The sequence below is a fragment of the Nomascus leucogenys genome, chromosome X, assembly GCF_006542625.1.
Source record: "Nomascus leucogenys isolate Asia chromosome X, Asia_NLE_v1, whole genome shotgun sequence".
Lineage (NCBI taxonomy): Eukaryota > Metazoa > Chordata > Mammalia > Primates > Hylobatidae > Nomascus > Nomascus leucogenys.
In genome coordinates, this window is record NC_044406.1 from 37,740,945 (window position 1) to 37,759,146 (window position 18,202).

The 18,202-nt window shown below is 37.3% G+C and overlaps 1 protein-coding gene across 1 annotated transcript in view; it reads left to right on the top strand.

The window, feature by feature from the left end:
* The window catches only part of WNK3 (WNK lysine deficient protein kinase 3), a 159,036-nt gene that overhangs the window by 102,315 nt on the left and 38,519 nt on the right, over positions 1 to 18,202 (top strand). Inside the window, exons 13-19 of the mRNA XM_030806911.1 lie at positions 1,802 to 1,918; positions 4,213 to 4,368; positions 4,450 to 4,501; positions 5,766 to 5,903; positions 6,263 to 7,200; positions 17,138 to 17,369; positions 17,765 to 17,895. Coding sequence (XP_030662771.1) covers positions 1,802 to 1,918; positions 4,213 to 4,368; positions 4,450 to 4,501; positions 5,766 to 5,903; positions 6,263 to 7,200; positions 17,138 to 17,369; positions 17,765 to 17,895 — 1,764 coding nt within the window. The remainder of the gene's footprint in view (positions 1 to 1,801; positions 1,919 to 4,212; positions 4,369 to 4,449; positions 4,502 to 5,765; positions 5,904 to 6,262; positions 7,201 to 17,137; positions 17,370 to 17,764; positions 17,896 to 18,202) is intronic.

The window sequence follows — 18,202 nt, forward strand, 5'->3', positions numbered from 1 at the left end:
GAAAGAAAATAAAATCTACCTGTAACCACCATTCAGAGATAGCTCCTATTAATGTTTTAGTTTGTTTTTCTCTCTTTTTCCTGTATGTACATGTAGTGTTTTACATTATTAAGGTTGTAATAGTACTAGTAATCACAGCAAAAATCTATTGAGTTCTTTTGTGGTAGGCACCCTAAATGTTATCCATGCATTTTACCATTTAATCCTTCAATAACCCTGTATGATAGGTCGTAGTATATACTCATCTTTACAAATGAAGATATTAAAGATCAGAGGAGTGGGCCAGGCGCAGTGGCTCACGCCTGTAATCCCAGCACTTTGGGAGGCCGAGGCTGGTGGATCATCTGAGGTCAGGAGTTCAAGACCAGCCTGACCAATATGATAAAACCCCATCTCTATTAAAAATACAAAAATTAGCCAGGCATGGTGGTGCATGCCTGTAATCCCAGCTACTCGGGAGGCTGAGACAGGAGAATCGCTTGAACCCAGGAGGCAGAGGTTGCGGTGAACTGAGATTGCACCATTGCACTCCAGCCTGGTCAACAAGAACAAAACTCCATCTGAAAAAAAAAAAAAAAATCAGAGGAGCGAAGTAATTTGCCTAAGATCACTCAACTAGCAAGTGATAATGTCAGATCTGAACCTAGATCAGACTTTAAAGCCCGTATCTCTAACCAATATAATGTACGTTCGGCCGGGCACGGTGGCTCACGCTTGTAATCCCAGCACTTTGGGAGGCCGAGGCGGGCGGATCACGAGGTCAGGAGATCGAGACCACGGTGAAACCCCGTCTCTACTAAAAATACAAAAAAGTAGCCAGGCGTGGTGGCGGGCGCCTGTAGTCCCAGCTACTCGGAGAGGCTGAGGCAGGAGAATGGCATGAACCCGGGAGGCGGAGCTTGCAGTGAGCCGAGATTGCGCCACTGCACTCCAGCCTGGGTGACAGAGCGAGAGTCTGACTCAAAAAAAAAAAAAAAATAATAATGTATGTTTTAGTTGGCTGCTTAAACCTATATATAATTTTATATCCTGCATTTTTAAAAACCTAATATATCATGTATGCTTTCCTGTATCATTAATTTTTCAATAACATGACATATTAAATGGCTACATTAGATAGCTGCTTATACAGAGAAATAACTTAATCATTCCCTATGTTCTTGGTTTATGTTCTTTCTTTCCATTTTTTTCCCAGTCTGTCTTTTTTCTAACTTGCTGTCTTTTACTCTTTTTGTCTGTCTGTATATCTTTGCAGCAAAATCCTTGAACATAAATCTTTGTATCTATCCCTGATTATTTCCTTATTAGATCCATAGGAGTCGGATTCATGGGTCAGAATATGAAGATTTTTAAAGTTTCTAGATACTTGTTGCTAGATTGCTGTCCATAAAGATTGGTCCAGTTTATATTTCCATTTGCAGTGCCTCTTCTTTTGCTTAGAGTCAATTTATAGATTAAGATAATTTTGGAAATGAATTATTAAATTTAAATCCTTGCATTGCAGATAGCTCTAGTGACTATTATAACTTTTTTGCTTTCTTATAAAAGTTGTATTGTTTTCTTTACCACAGGATCACATTTATAACTTATTTTTTACTGAGTAACTTGAACCTGTTAGTTTAGTCATAGAATGGCTGTTTAGATGGTATTCCACCAAGGGAAAACATAGTCTTTTTACATTCTGAACTATTTAAGCCATTTTCCACATATATTGTATGTGAACTAGTGTAGATGTTCCCTGCACAATTTGCAAAAAGAAGACAGTGACTGACTCTTAAACCAGTGAAATGTTTGTACTCAGGTATCAACCTCTGGAGATAACATGGTAGAGTGTCAGCTGGAGACACACAACAACAAGATGGTCACCTTCAAGTTTGATGTTGATGGTGATGCGCCAGAGGATATTGCAGACTATATGGTAAGTACAGTAAGACCAAATTATCTTCCCTTCAGCATTCTGTCTTTTTTCCCCTATAATTCTGTCTCCATTTATTTTGAGCCATTGTTTTTTAGAGTATGATTAGTTTTAAAAATTTGTACAGAGGTAAATTGGGTTATCATCAAGTGTAAGTCACTGCATCTCCTCCGGTTTCAGTATATTTATCTGGAAAATATGCGGAGGTTTCATTTAGAGATAATATAGATAAATGGCTCTTATCTCTGACTGCATGTGAAAATCACCTGACAAGCTTTTTAAAAACAATTGTATTGCCTGGTCCCTTGATTAAATCAGAATATTTGGAGGGGAGGCCCAAGCATCAATAGTTTGTAAAGCTCCCCAGGTAATTCTTTTTTTTTTTAGTTTATTTTTTGCTGGGCACAGTGGCTCATGCCTGTAATCCCAGCACTTTGGGAAGCCTAGGCAGGAGGATCACTTGAGCCCAGGAGTTCAAGACTAGCCTAGGCAATGTAGTGAGTGAGACCTTGTCTTCACAAAAAATTTAAAAATGCCAGATGTGGTGGCCACACTTGTAATCCCAGCACTTTGGGAGGCTGAGGGAGGAGGATTGCTTGAGCCCAGGAGATTGAGGCTGTAGTGAGCTATGATCATGCCACTGCATTCCAGCCTGGGCAGCAGAGCAAGACCCTGTCTCAAAAAAAGTTATCTTTTATTATTTTTATTTTTTATAACAGGCTTTGAAAAAGCTAAACCCCCAGGTAATTTTTTTCTTTTTTCTTTTTAATTTTTGTGGCTATATAGAAAGTTTATATATTTATGAGGTACATGAGATATTTCGATGTAGGTATACAATGTGTAAGAATGACATAAGGGTAAATGGGGTATCCCTCCCCTTGTAATTCTAATGTGTTAGCCACTCATCTGACGTCTTGCGTGTTATTGTTTCATTTAGTTTTTAATATTTTCTTTGAATTGTTAGGCTTAAGTTAGTATTTCTTCCCCCCTTATTTTATTTATTTATTATTATTTTCTAGGTTACTTTTGCATCTTCCCCTTTTTTGATGGGGATAGGACTAGGATGGCAGGAAGAGTGCATATAATGCTTTTTGTTTCTGCCAGCTTTCTTTGTGTATGCATTTCTAGCCAAGCAGAATTAAACATTTTAAAAGTTAATTATTTCATCAGTTCTGTTCTTGTTTAATGTAATATTTTCTGAACTGTCTCTTCTTTCATTCTTTTCAGGAATGTTTAACCTAATTAGTGGTCTTCCGAGCTATCTTTTTTTTTTTTTTTTTTTTGAGACAGAGTCTCGCTCTGTTGCCCAGGCTGGAGTGCGGTGGTGTGATCTTGGCTCACTGCAGCCTCCGCCTCCTGGGATCAAGCGATTATCCTGTCTCAGCCTCCCAAGTAGCTGGGATTACAGGCACACGCCACCATGCCCAGCTAATTTTTGTATTTTTAACAGAGATGGCATTTCACCATGTTGACCAGGCTGGTCTCGAACTCCTGACCTCAGGTGATCTACCCACTTCAGCCTCCCAAAGTGCTGGGATTATAGGCATGAGCCACTGTGCCCAGCCTTCCGAGCTATTCTTTATTTTCTTTGGAGATGTTTCATTTTGTGGTTTGTGATTTAAAAGCTTTTGGGTTTGGACTTCTTAGTTTTAAACATTGCCTCAGTTATGTTCTTCAAATAACCAATTTATAGAATGACATATTTTTTTAAATGCTGGTTCCTTCTCTGGTAGGTAGTGCCAATCTGAGAAATGTCAGTAGTCTCAAAATAGAATAATTTAATGTATTTTTTGGCATTTTATTGCTGGTCTTTGTGAATTCTATTGTGACACTTGGATTTAGATACTTAATTTTAATTTTATTCTTCTTTTTCTTTTTCTTTTCTTTTCTTTTTTTTTTTTTTTTTTTTTTTTGAGACAGAGTTTTGCTCTTGTTGCCCAGGCTGTAGTGCAATGGCACGATCTCAGCTCACTGTAACCTCCGCCTCCTGGGCTCAAGCAATTCTCCTGCCTCAGCCTATCAAGTAGCTGGGATTACAGGCACCCGCCATCACACCCAGTTAATTTTGTATTTTTAGTAGAGACAGGGTTTCACCATGTTGGTCAGGCTGGTCTTGAATTCCTGACCTCAGGTGATCCACCCACCTCAGCCTCCCAAAGTGCTGGGATTACAGGCATGAGCCACCGTGCCTGGCCCAATTTTCTTTCTTTATGTGGTAGTCACTATTTATATAATATTATAACTTTGAAGAAACTGAATTCATTCTCATGAATAGACTTACTTTTACTTTTGGGCAGGTTGAAGATAACTTTGTGCTGGAAAGTGAGAAAGAAAAATTTGTAGAAGAATTGAGAGCTATTGTAGATCAAGCCCAGGAGATCCTTCATGTCCACTTTGCCACAGAAAGAGCCATTGGAGTTGATTCTATTACTGTGGACTCCAGTAGTAGCCAGGTGAGAACAATTGTTTAGCAAACAGATCTTCTCAGATATGAATCAGGAACTTTTTAATTTATCTATTCATTTTTAATTCAGACAGGGTCATCTGAACAAGTACAGATAAATTCTACATCTACTCAAACCAGCAGTAAGTATATTGAGTAAAATTTACCATTTGGTTTTTGAAGCAAGACATTTGAAAACTTTTAACACACCTTCATTAGGAAAGATGTTAGCCAATAAATTAATTTGGTAACTTATTAGTGTAGTTTTTCTCACACTTTGAAAGGCCCAGAGGTAATAATCCATCCCCTGACTTTTCCCCAAGTGTTGGTTCTTTATCTGATTGATTTATTTTTGAGTTATTGGGTGGTCATGTTACCAGAAAAGCAGTCACAGTACTGATGACCTTAAATGGCATAACTGTTTGAAACTTAACTAGTAAGTTATTTTTTTCTGATTTGAGATGGATAGAAACTTTTTAACAAAAGTCATCATTTTCTAAGTTTGCCTCATGTTTCGATAGTCATTCATATCTTGATTTTATTCTACTAACAATGAATGATGTGCTTGTACTTGCGCTGGTCACTGATAACTTTTAGTAAATCAGATACCAGATAAACTTCCAGAAACGAAAACTAGGGTCTTCTGTTTTCTTTTCTGATGACTTCATCTTTCCATTCTTCTCAGTTCTGGTCATGAGTATATTAAAGAGTGTCTGGGAGGGGGATAAGAGCCATAGACAAATGAGCACCCCTGAAGAAATTACAGGAATGTAAAGAAGCAAAAGATGGTGTGGGAGTAATAGAACCGGATACCATTATCCTGAAATTTAGTTTGACTGTGTTAGGATGCAGAGTCCTCCTATATCTTATTTTTCTGGTTAGCCAAGATATGAGTAGGTTTCTGACTAACAAAGTTGGGTAAAGTTGAAAAGAGAATTACTTACTTGAGTACATTTACAAAGTAGCAGTTAAGATGTAGGGGTTTATTTTACTTTATTTTAAAAAATGTCATACAGTAAAACTGATTTTCTTTTGGTGTACACTTCTGTAAATTTTAATACATGTATAGATTTATATAAGCACTATCATAATCAGGATACAGAATAGGAGACACAGGTTTTAATGAGAAAAGTGCTGTCAGTTTTTTCAAAGAGTACCCTGTTTCTAATTGCTATTCATGGAATATTTGTTTCAGTAGAATCTAAAATCTTTCTCTAAAGATACTGTGTGCTTAGTACTTTAGACTTTTTGTCAGTATTAAGAGGGCTGGTCTTATCAGTTACATGTATTCTAGTACTATTAGAAATGGAGATACAAGACAAATTGTTTAACCTGGCTTCTTCAGTCAATAAGGTAAATAAATTGAAAATCGCTTAGCATATTATTTTTTGCTAATTATTTCTGCAGATGAATCTGCACCTCAGTCATCCCCAGTTGGTCGGTGGCGATTCTGTATCAATCAGACGATAAGAAACCGTGAGACTCAGTCTCCTCCTTCTCTTCAGCATTCCATGTCTGCTGTTCCTGGCCTACATCCACTTCCTAGTAAGCTTTTCTTCTCTGCCAGCTTTGTCCAGACTCAAAGGATGGGATGCAAAATACATATGATATCTTTAACTGGTTTCCATGGGAATGTTATGCTTATGAGAATTTTCATAAGCTTTTTTGAAGACATTAATATTAGGATACAACTTAAGCCGTTTCCTATTTAATATTTATGAGAAAAAAGGAAAACATTATTTTCCTTGACAGGTTGAATTCTGTGTTTTGAGTCTTATTTACAAGAGTACTTTCACACAGGTTCTCATTTGCCCCTTTCTCCTCCTGTTCCTTTTGACTTAGGGTACTAGTCTATGCTTTGTACTCGTCAGTACGTGCTTAGCCATTCTTTATTATTGTTCCAGGTCCAAAAAACACAAGTAATAAGGAAATATCACGGGACACATTGCTCACTATAGAAAATAATCCATGCCACCGTGCACTTTTCACCTCCAAATCAGAACACGAGGATGTGGTTGATGGTAAGATTTCTGAATGTGCTAGTGTAGAAACCAAGCAGCCAGCTATACTTTATCAAGTGGAAGATGACAGGCAGATAATGGCACCAGTTACTAATAGTTCCAGTTACTCTACTACTTCAGTTCGTGCAGTTCCAGCTGAATGTGAGGGACTCACCGAACAAGCAAGCATATTCATACCTGTGTATCCATATCACCAAACTGCCAGTCAGGCTGATGCACTTATGTCCCATCCTGGCGAATCAACTCAGACTTCTGATAACTCTCTTACAACCCTGGCATTTGATCAAAAGCCTCAAACCTTATCAGTACAGCAGCCAGCTATGGATGCAGAGTTTATTTCCCAAGAAGGAGAAACTACAGTGAACACTGAAGCAAGTTCTCCTAAGACAGTCATTCCCATTCAGACCCCTGGCCTTGAACCAACTACCCTTCAACCCACTACTGTCCTGGAATCAGATGGAGAAAGACCTCCAAAACTGGAGTTTGCAGACAACCGAATTAAAACTCTGGATGAAAAATTAAGAAACTTGCTCTATCAGGAGCACAGCATCTCTAGCATCTATCCCGAGAGTCAGAAGGATACCCAAAGCATAGACTCTCCATTTTCTTCCTCTGCTGAAGATACCCTCTCCTGTCCAGTGACAGAAGTCATAGCCATCAGTCACTGTGGAATTAAAGATAGCCCTGTACAATCCCCTAATTTCCAACAGACAGGCTCTAAGCTTCTGTCCAATGTGGCTGCAAGTCAGCCTGCTAATATATCAGTGTTCAAAAGGGACCTGAATGTGATAACTTCTGTACCCAGCGAATTGTGTTTACATGTAAGTATCATTCTTTCTAACCAATTCCTTACTCTTTGCTTATTGTTTTAAAGAAATGCCTTCTCTTCTAAAATTCTGTCCTTTGAGATGAAATGGTCTATGTCACAAGATTCTGAGGTCACAGGTATTTAAGAAGGCTATGACTTAGGCTGCAGGTGTTCAGAACCTCTCAGTAGAGATGACAAACTATCTTTGGTAAGAGAGCCCTCTGGTGAATTAGCTAAGAACTTGCAAGCAGTGTCTATATTTGTATTAATGACAGAATGAAAACTGACTCATGGATTGTTTTAGTGGGTAGGAAGAACTTTTAGATTTTCATTTAAAATGCCGGTTATCAGTTTCCTTCTTTAAAAAAAAAAGTTATGGTTTTTAATTTAATCATGTTGGGGGGATTTAATTTGACAAAAAAAGAGAAGAAAAGAAAGTAAAAATCATCATTAATACCATGACTTTTTTTTTTTTTTTTTTAAACCCTAGACGGAGTCTTGCTCTGTCGCCCAGGCTGGAGTGCAGTGGCGCGATCTCGGTCTGCCTCCCGGGTTCAAGTAATTCTCCTGCCTCAGCCTCCTGAGTAGCTGGGATTGCAGGCACGTGCCACCACTCCCGGCTAATTATTGTATTAATAGAGATGGGGTTTTACCATGTTGGCCAGGTTGGTCTTGAACTCTTGACCTCGTGATCCACCCGCCTTGGCCTCCAAAGTGCTGGGATTACAGGCGTGAGCCACTGTGCCTGGCCTGACTTATTTTTTGAGTTATATAATGTAGGAACTTTAATTTTCCTTTTCTGCCCCTTCAAATCACAGAAGTAACCACTAATAATTCGATGCTTATTCTTCTTGACTTTTCTTAAGCTTATACAGATCTATTTACATACATATAACATTTTATTCATAAAAATACTGTGCTGTATACATACTGGTCTGCAACTTAATTTTTTCATTTTACAGTAGATCATGGACATCTTTCTAAATCTTTATTGCTGTATCTTTTTGTCATTTTTGTTGTTATATAAGTAATAATATATACTTGTACATAGTATATATGTACTATGTACAAGTAAAATCCACCCCATCCCCAAACCTGTAGACACAGCTGTTAACAAATCTTTCCAGACATGATTTTAATTAATATACAAATATTTATAAAGACATACTTTTTATATATGATATATTGTATCTTTATATAGATATAGATACATGTTAATATTTATATACATATACTTATTTACATATATGCTATTCTGCATTTTTTTCATTTATGGGTATCTATCCATGTCAGTACACATAGTTCCATCTTACTCAACTTTTTGAAACAACTGCATAATATTCCACTGATATGTATAATTTAAAGATTTTTAAAAATTTTTAATTATTTTAAATAATAAATAAATATCATATAATGTGATTCGAATCTTAAGAAATGAACTGTTATTTCTGTCATTTAAACTTTGTTGCTTGAAGGAGACTCTCCCAAGTGTCAAGGTCAAATGGATTCTTTTATTTGTTTCAAGTATCTGGATCATACTTAGCTGCCACTGTTTCTGGTGTCGTGGAATTCTTCTTTTTTCCCCTAAAATACTTCTATGAGTAATATTTTCAAATATATTGCATGGGTATCCTATTTGATATTCTTTTGCATGTCCAAAAATGTCTTTATATTGCTTCACACTTGATTGACTAAGTACAGATGGTAGGATCAGAATTTTTTCTTCTCAATTTAGAAGACAGTGTTTTATTGTATTTTATTAGCCTTTCTGATGAGAGTGATGTCAGTTGTCTATCATTCATTTGTAGGTGACCTGGTTTTACTCTAGACCACTGCAATGCTCTTGTACTTTTTACAATGCGGAAATGTTCTGTATCTGCACTATCCAATACAGTAACCATTAACCAGATATGACTATTGAGCACTTGAAATGTGGCTAGTGCAACTGAGGGCCTGAATTTTTAATTTAATTTAATTTAATTAATTTAAATTTAGACAGCCACATGTGATTAGTGGCTACTGTATTCAGTTAGCACAGGTCTAGTTGCTTTTAGGGAACTATCTTAGAGTTCTGATTATCAGACTCTATCTTGGTATATCAATTTCCCATTCATTTTGTATATCATTTTTGTGGATGTTTCGAATTTGAAGATTTGTGTCTTTTTTCAGCTCCGGTAACTTTATTTTCATTTCTTTTTTTTCTTCCCCTTCATTGTCTTGCTTATTTCCATTTAGAAATTGTAGGAGATATATGGCCTCTTGGATTATTCCCCATGTTTCTTAACAGCTTGCTCTCACTTTTAATTTCATTTTTTAAAACCTTATGTTCTCAGATATGTCTTCAGTTTTTTTTCTTTTTAAATTTCAGATCACTCTCTTGGTATTCAGCTATATCCAGTTAATTTTTCATTTGGCAGTCATGAATTTGATTTTTTAAATCTTTCTTATTCTTGGCTCCATTTTCATAGCAACCTATTTTTGCATATATTTTTCTTCCAAGCTTTTTTCTCAGAAAACTGACAAAATATTAACTCTAAAATATATAAAGAATGCTTACAAATCATTGAGAAAAGATCAGACAACTCAGTGGAAGAATATCCAAAGCATCTGAACGTGCATTTCACAGAAGTGGAAATATAAATGCCTGCTAAACATGTGAAAAGATTTTCAACTTTCTTAGTAATGAGAGAAAGGCAAAATTTTACGGAAGAATAGTTTTTTGCTAATCAGACTAGCAAATATTAAAGAAATTGATGGCCGGGCGTGGTAATTTTCATTTTATGTTGGTAGGAATAAAATCAGTACAGCCTACTTGGAGGGCAATTTAGCACTATGAAAGTTAGAAATGTATGCATTCCTGTGACTGAGCTATGTCACTCTCAAATTCTACCTAAGAGAAGCATTTGCACATATGAAACAAAGGAACATGTATAAGAATGTTCAGTGTAACATTGTTTGATTATTGGTAACAGGAAAGGATTCACAAACAAGTTTAAATATTTGTAAATAGAAATTGAGGGACATTGATACTATGAAGCAATTTAAAAGCATGAAGTAGACCTATAAATATATGTTAGCTATTATCATCTTTATTTTAGCATGGACATATCTCCAGGAAAAATCATCAGGAAAAATATATGCAGAATAATTCAGACAGTATGATGAGGTGTGTGTATGTATGTGTGTGTGTGTGTGTGTGTATGTATGTATGTGTATGTGTGTGTGTGTGTGTTTTTGAGACAGGGTCTCACTCCATTACCCAGGCTGGAGTGCAGTGGCATGATCGTGGCTCACTGTAACCTCAACCTCCTGAGTTTAGGTGATCCCCTTGCCTCAGCCTCCCAAGTAGCTGGGACTACAAGTGCATGCTACCATGCTTGGCTGATTTTTAAACTTTTTGTAGAGACATGGGCTTGCAATGTTGCCCAGGCTGGTTTTGAACTCCTGGCCTCAAGCAATGCTCCTGCCTTGGTCTCCCAAAGCAGTGGGATTACAGGCATGAGCCACCACACCTGGCTTGTATTTTTAAAAAGGAACACACACACACACACACACACACACACACACACACACACACACACACGTGCGCGCGCGCGCATATATATGTACATAAATGCACAAAAAAGTTCTGAAAAGATAAATTGATATTAGTGGATATCTTCCAGGGGAGACTGGGAAGGAGGGTTGTTACAGGGATTTTTGTTTTATCTAATGGTTTAGATCTTTTACAGAAAACAGTTATTCATGTTATAAGCCAAAAAATATCTAAGGCAGGTCTCAATCAATTTAGAATTTTATTTTGCCAAGGTTAAGGACATGCCTAGAAAAGAGGAAACATGGAATCACAGATACAGTCTGTGGTCTGTGCCTTTCTCCAAAGATGATTTTGAGGGCTTCAGTATTTAAAGGAGAAAAGCAAGCTGGAGGGGACAGAGGGAGGTTATGGTAATCCACATGTTGCAAGAGAAAAGGAGCAGGTAGGAGAATAATCAATTATGTATTCATCTCCCAATTTTGCTCAGTAAATCAGCACTTTACATAAGATAAGGTGAACATAGGGTAGCTACCTCTGGAGATATTTAACCTTTTATTTGTAGCTGTTTGCTTAGGAACAAAATGAAATGCAGTTTCTTGCATGACTCAGCTTTCAGCTTAATTTTTTTTCTTTTTGGCATAGTGAATTAGGGTCCTGAGTTTTTGTTTTCCTTTCACAATGTATTACTTTTGTAATATTTTTTAAATGAAAACATTCTTATTGAAACAGTGTTAAAAAGAAAACAGCTTTTGAACCCCACAAACCAGTTTCAAAATCTTGCTTTGCCATTTACTATGTAATACTAGGCAAATTATCTACACCCTTTACCCAGCCTTAATTTCCTCATCTGTAAAATCGAGATAATAGTACCTACTTAAAAGGCTACTGGATGCCTTTGGTATATTCTCTTTATTGTTTATTCATCTTATTTCATATTCTTTGTGCTCTATAAATGTGGAAACTTGTCTTGTGATTTCTTAGAATTTTAACTCTTTTACAGAGTTCAATCCAGTGATGTTAAATATATTCACAAGGTTGTGTATCCATCACCATTATCTAGTTCCAGAACTGTTTTATCACCCCAAAAAAAGAAACTTCATACCCATTAAGCAGTCATTATTCATTCTCCCTTCCCCCTTGCCCCTTGCAACCACTAATCTGCTTTCTGTCAGTATAGATTTGCTTATGCTAGATATTTCATATAAATGGAACCATACAGTATATGGCCTTTGTGTCTGGTTTCTTTCACTTAGCATAATGTTTCAAGGTTCATATTCCATTTTATGGCTATACTGCATTTTGTTTATCCGTTCATTGGTTTATGGACATTTAGGTTGTTTCTACCTTTTGGCTGTTGTGAATAGTGCTGCTACGAACATTCATATAAAGTATTCATATGAGTTCCTGTTTTCAGTTCTCTGGGGCATATGGTAATTCTACATTTAACTTATTGAAGAACCACCAAACTGTTTTCTCAAGCAGCCACACCATTTTACATTCCCACCAGCACAATGTGAGGGTTCCGATTTGTCCACATACTTACCAACACTTGTTTTCCAATTTTTTGATCATAGCCATCCTGGTAAGTATAAAGTGGTATCTTATTGTGGTCTTGATTTGCATTTGCTTAATGGCTAGTGGTGTTGAGAATCTTTTCGTGTGCTTGTTGGCCATCTGTATATCTTCTTTGGAGAAATGTCTATTCGAGTCCTTTGCCTAGTTTTTAAATGGGTTGTTGTTTGTGTTGTTGAGTTGTAAGAATTCTTTTTTTTTTTTTTTTTTTTTTTTTTTTTTTTTTGAGACGGAGTCTCACTCTTTCGCCCAGGCCGGACTGCAGTGGCGCTATCTTGGCTCACTGCAAGCTCTGCCTCCTGGGTTCACGCCATTCTCCTGCCTCAGCCTCCCGAGTACCTGGGACTACAGGTGCCCACCACTGCGCCCGGCTAATTTTTTTTTGTATTTTTAGTAGAGACGGGGATTTCACCGTGTTAGCCAGGATGGTCTCGATCTCCTGACCTCGTGATCCGCCTGCCTCAGCCTCCCAAAGTGCTGGAATTACAGGTGTGAGCCACCACGCCCGGCCGTAAGAATTCTTTATATGTGTGGCTGGGCATGGTGGCTCAAGCCTATAATCCCAGAATTTAGGGAAGCCAAGGCAGTAAGATCGCTTGAGGCCAGGAGTTCAAGACCAGTCTGGTCAACATAGTGAGACCCCCATCTCTATAAAATAAAAAAATCTTTGTATATTCTGGATGCTATGTCTTTATTAAATATTTTATTTGTGAATATTTTCTCCCATTCTGTAGGGTTGTCTTTTCACTCTCTTGATGGTATCCTTTAACGCACAAAAGTTCTTAATTTTGTTGAAGTCTGATTACCTACTTTTTCTTGTATTGCTTTGTTAGCTCTTATAATTAGGTCTTTGGTATATGTTGAGTTAATTTTTGTATATGTATGAGACAAGGGTCCAGCTTCATTCTTTTGCATTTGGATATCCAGTTGTTCAGCACCATTTGGTGAAGAAACTATTCTTTCCCCCATTTAATGGTCTTGGCACTCTTGTAAAAAATCAGCTGACTATAGATGTATGGATTTATTTCTGGACTAATTCAATTCATCAATCCCAATATCTATCCTTATGCCAGTAGCAAAAGGACAGTGTTTTGATTACTGTAGTTTTATAGTACATTTGGAAATCAGGAAATGTGAGTCCTCCAATTTCGTTCTTTTTAAATATTTTTTGGCTATTCAGAGTCCCCTGTGATTCCATATGAATTTTAGTACGAGCTTTTCTTTTTTTTTTTTTTTTGAGATGGAGTCTCGCTCTGTTGCCCAGGCTGGAGTGCAGTGGTGCAATCTCGGCTCACTGCAAGCTCTGCCTCCCGGGTTCACGCCATTCTCCTGCCTCAGCCTCCCGAGTAACTGGGACTACAGGCGCCCACCACCACGCCTGGCTAATTTTTTGTATTTTTAGTAGAGACAGGGTTTCACTGTGTTAGCCAGGATGGTCTCGATATCCTGACCTTGTGATCCGCCCACTTCGGCCTCCCAAAGTGCTGGGATTACAGGCGTGAGCCACGGTGCCCGGCCTAAGCTTTTCTATTCCTGTGAAAAAGGCCATTGGGGTTTTGATAGGGATTGCATTGAATCTGTAGGTCACTTTGTGGACTGTTGACAGATTAAGTCTTCCTGTCCATGAACTTTCTATTTATTTCAGTATCCTTGAATTTCTTTCATTAATGTTTTGTAGTTTTCAGTGTATAAGACTTTCACTCCTTGGTTAAATATATTCCTAAGTATTTTCTTATTGTTATTAGAAATGGAATTGTTTTCTTAATTTCTGTTTTGGATTCTTCATTGCTAGTATATAAAAATACAACTGATTTTTATGTGTTGATGTATCCTCCAACTTTACTGAGTTTGTTTATTAGCTCCAATAACTTTTGGTGGATTATTTTGGATTTTCTCTATATAAGAGCATGTCAGCTATAAATAGAGATAGTTTTATTTCTTCGTTTCCCATTTTTATTTTTCTTATTTACAAACTTTTTTTTTTTTGAGATGGAGTCTTACTCTGTTGCCCAGGTTGGAGTGCAATGGGATGATTTCAGCTCACTGCAACCTCCACTTCCCAGGTCCAAGCAATTCTCCTGCCTCAGCCTCCCAAGTAGCTGGGATTACAGGCACTCATCACCACGCCTAGCTAATTTTTATATTTTTGGTAGAGATGAGGTTTCACCATGTTGACCAGGCTGGTCTGGAACTCCCGACCTCAGATGATCCACCCGCCTCAGCCTCCCAAAGTGCTGGGATTACAGGCGTGAGCCACCACACCCAGCTCTTATCTATAAACTTCTTATGCTTTCCATTTGTTTGTCCTTTTGCTTTTTGTACTGGGATAATTTCTCGATTTTTAAGCGGTTGCATCTCCTATTCAGCTGTTTTTTGTGTCGAGTATTATATTGTTTTAATTTCTAGTAACTGTAGTTCATTCCTTTCTTTATAGATGTAGTATATTCACACATCTCTCTGAATATATTAAAGTCTTATTCTATGTTATTAATGCTATTTCCTTGGCTATTCTGTTTGCTGAGTTTAGTATTTTCTTATAATGTTAGTTTTCCCTTGGTGTTTAGTGATTCTTAGTTGTGTTCTCTTCTTTTTCACTCATGAGATTCCTTATTCATCTGTCTGTAAGTGTTTTATATAATTACTGTAACCTTCCTTCAGTAATTGTGGGAAAGGTATGGGACATGCTCCCTGGCACTGTATTTTGTAACTTATCTCTAATGCTGCCTGGAGGGTGGCCCAGTAGCTAGTCTCCAAAGGTAGGAGGGCTTACCTTTCTTCCTGGATGTTGTCTCCTCCCTACATTGTTGACCTCTCTCTTGGCCACAAAATCTTTTCCTCTTACTGCTCTTATTTGGGGGCACATGCCTCTGCTGCCCTTTGCTTGGTGTGGAGGTGGGGAGGGAAGGGACAGAACTGCCTGCCTGTTCCTTCTTTGTTATCCCAACCAGTTCATTCTTCCATTCAGTAAATATCACTTTAGCAGTGAATAAGTCAAAACCTCTGTTTTTGTGGAGCTCACATCTAGTAGAAGAAAATGGATACTAAACCTATATATGGTAGTCAGGGAAAGACTTGTATGTGGTGGTGATGGTCATAGGTAGAGATCTATTCAAGGAACCAAAAGGCGGCCAGCAAACAGGAGAGCATTAAGAGATAACATTGAAAGAGACAGAAGATAGATCTGATAGAGTTTTGTAAGCATTCTAGCCTACCGCTCATCTTTTTGGTTGGTCAGGGTTCTCTCCTGCTGCCCGTATCAGCCACCCAAGTTTGCAGCATTTTGAAACAATTCCTGCATATGTCATGGTCTACTTTTTCCTCTGTCAGTCATATATGCATGTGTCTATGTATATTTTCCTGTTGTCTCTGTAAATTTGGATTGATAAGGAAGGCTAGAACAAATATTTAGTTTGCCATCTCGATCTAGTTACTACATATTAAAATTCTTTTCTGTAATTTCAGTGGGACCAATGTAACATTTTCTAAATTGTAATACTGATTTTTTTATCCTCATGAAACTAATTATTACTAGTTTAAAATGAGACTTCAGAAAATAAAAACTGATTGCTTATAATTTTATTTTTAATATGTCCTGACCTGCCATAAGTTTGTTTTTGTTTTTGTTTTTGTTTTTTTGAAACAAGAGTTTTGTTCCTGTTGCCCAGGCTGGAGTGCAATGGTGCGATCTCGGCTCATTGCAACTTCCGCCTCCGGGTTCTAGCTATTCTCCTGCCTCAGCCTCCCAAGTAGCTGGGATTACAGGCATGCACCACCACGACAGGCTAATTTTGTATTTTTAGTAGAGACGGGGTTTCACCATGTTGGCCAGTCTGGTCTCGAACTCCTGACCTCAGGTTATCCACCCACCTCAGCCTCCCAAAATGCTGGCATTACAGGCGTGAGCCACTGCACCCAGCCCTGCCCTAAGTATTAATAATGCTTACCCAAGACATCATACTTACTGCCATGTAGGCTATCTTCCTTCAGGCAAATGCTAAATCCCATTCTTTGTGCTTTTATGTATTTTTTTAATCTTCTAGATTAGTAGTGACCCTTCTCATGTTTCCCAAAGTATTTGTGGTTGTCTGTGCCAACTTTTCATATTAATTATTATAGGGGATTTATCTTTAAAGCACTCATTTAGATACAACAGTTATATCTGGGGCCCTTTTGGGGGGAGTAGGAGGACAAGAAGAGGGGAGTGATTTTATAGCCAGCATAGCCTGATGTTAACAAGAATTTTTAGAGCATGATTTTGAAGTAATTTTGATATCCTTTATAAATTTCCGTATGCTTTCATAAAGTAAGAAACTTGATTTCCTGATACTTCTCTGTAAATCTAAGTGCCTAGATATCTTGTTTTTCTCTGTTTTTATGTGTTTCAAGCATCTTTAACTGAGTCTCTTAAATAATATAGGCATAAATGAAAATTTCCATGATAATAGCATGGAGTTTTAGTAACCTTTTTAGTAAACTGGCACATATGAAGGAAATTTTAATTTGATTTTCAGTTTTCAAAGTTTGTATAATGATGAAAAATACTCTGGGGTAAAAGATTAATAATTTTCTCTTTTATTTACTAAAGTCTAAATAATATTTTTAAAGAAACAAGAAGGCTTAATTTTTATAAATTGAGTACTTTGGGTTCAGTCTGATATGCTACTATTAATGCAACTATATACATAATACTCTATTTTGGGTTAAAGATTAGTCTATACAAGAAATTCCGATGTTATTTTTTTTTTTTTTTTAAAAAAAGCTTCACCTTACCTAAATTATTACCACTTTGGTTTTTCTCGGTTGTTTTGTTTTGTTTTGTTTTGTTTTGTTTTGTCTCCATTAGGAGATGTCCTCAGATGCTTCACTTCCAGGGGATCCAGAGGCCTATCCTGCTGCTGTGTCAAGCGGTGGAGCCATTCATCTGCAGACAGGAGGTGGATATTTTGGCCTAAGCTTTACTTGTCCTAGTCTCAAAAATCCTATTAGCAAGAAATCCTGGACTCGCAAATTAAAAAGCTGGGCATACAGGCTACGGCAGTCAACCAGCTTTTTCAAGAGATCAAAAGTCCGTCAAGGTAGTGTGCTTACAGTCAGGGACATAGACTAGGTAACATCACTTTTCATTTACTTATTTTTTTTGTTGTTCATATACAAATCTTGCCACTTTTTCCACATAGCCCATGTATGTGACATGTCCCATTAATGTCATTGCCATTTTATTTTTTCCTTTTGTAACTAATTTGGTTTTCCGGTTATTCATTTCATATAGATACTAAGTCTTGGGATAAATCTTGCAATGTCTGATTTAGACTTAGGGACTTAATACGATGTTGCTTATTACATTAACACCTTTTAATTGTCTAGCAGGAGTTAAGCTTTTTCTACTTTTCTTCATTTTTGATAATGTAAACAAATTTAGTCTTAACAAACAATTTTCTCTTTTTTACTTACAATTTGGCAAAACTTGCAGTGGAAACAGAAGAGATGAGATCAGCAATTGCTCCTGATCCCATTCCTCTGACACGGGAGTCCACAGCTGATACTAGGGCTTTGAATAGATGTAAAGCGATGAGTGGATCATTTCAGCGGGGTCGGTTCCAGGTTTGTGTCTTTGATTGAATCCTTATCTACAAGGGCATTATAAAATATAACAGCCACTGGAGATCTTGGTCTGTAGATGATACTTCCATTTTTGTTTTTTGTTTTTGTTTTTGTTTTTGTTTTGAGATGGAGTTTCACTCTTGTTGCCCAGTTGGAGTGCAATGGTGTGCTGTGATCTTAGCTCACTGCAACCTCTGTCTCCTTGGTTCAAGCGATTTTACTGCCTCAGCCTTCCAAGTAGCTGGGATTACAAGTGCCAGCCACCACGCCCGGCTAATTTTTTGTATTTTTAGTAGAAACAGGGTTT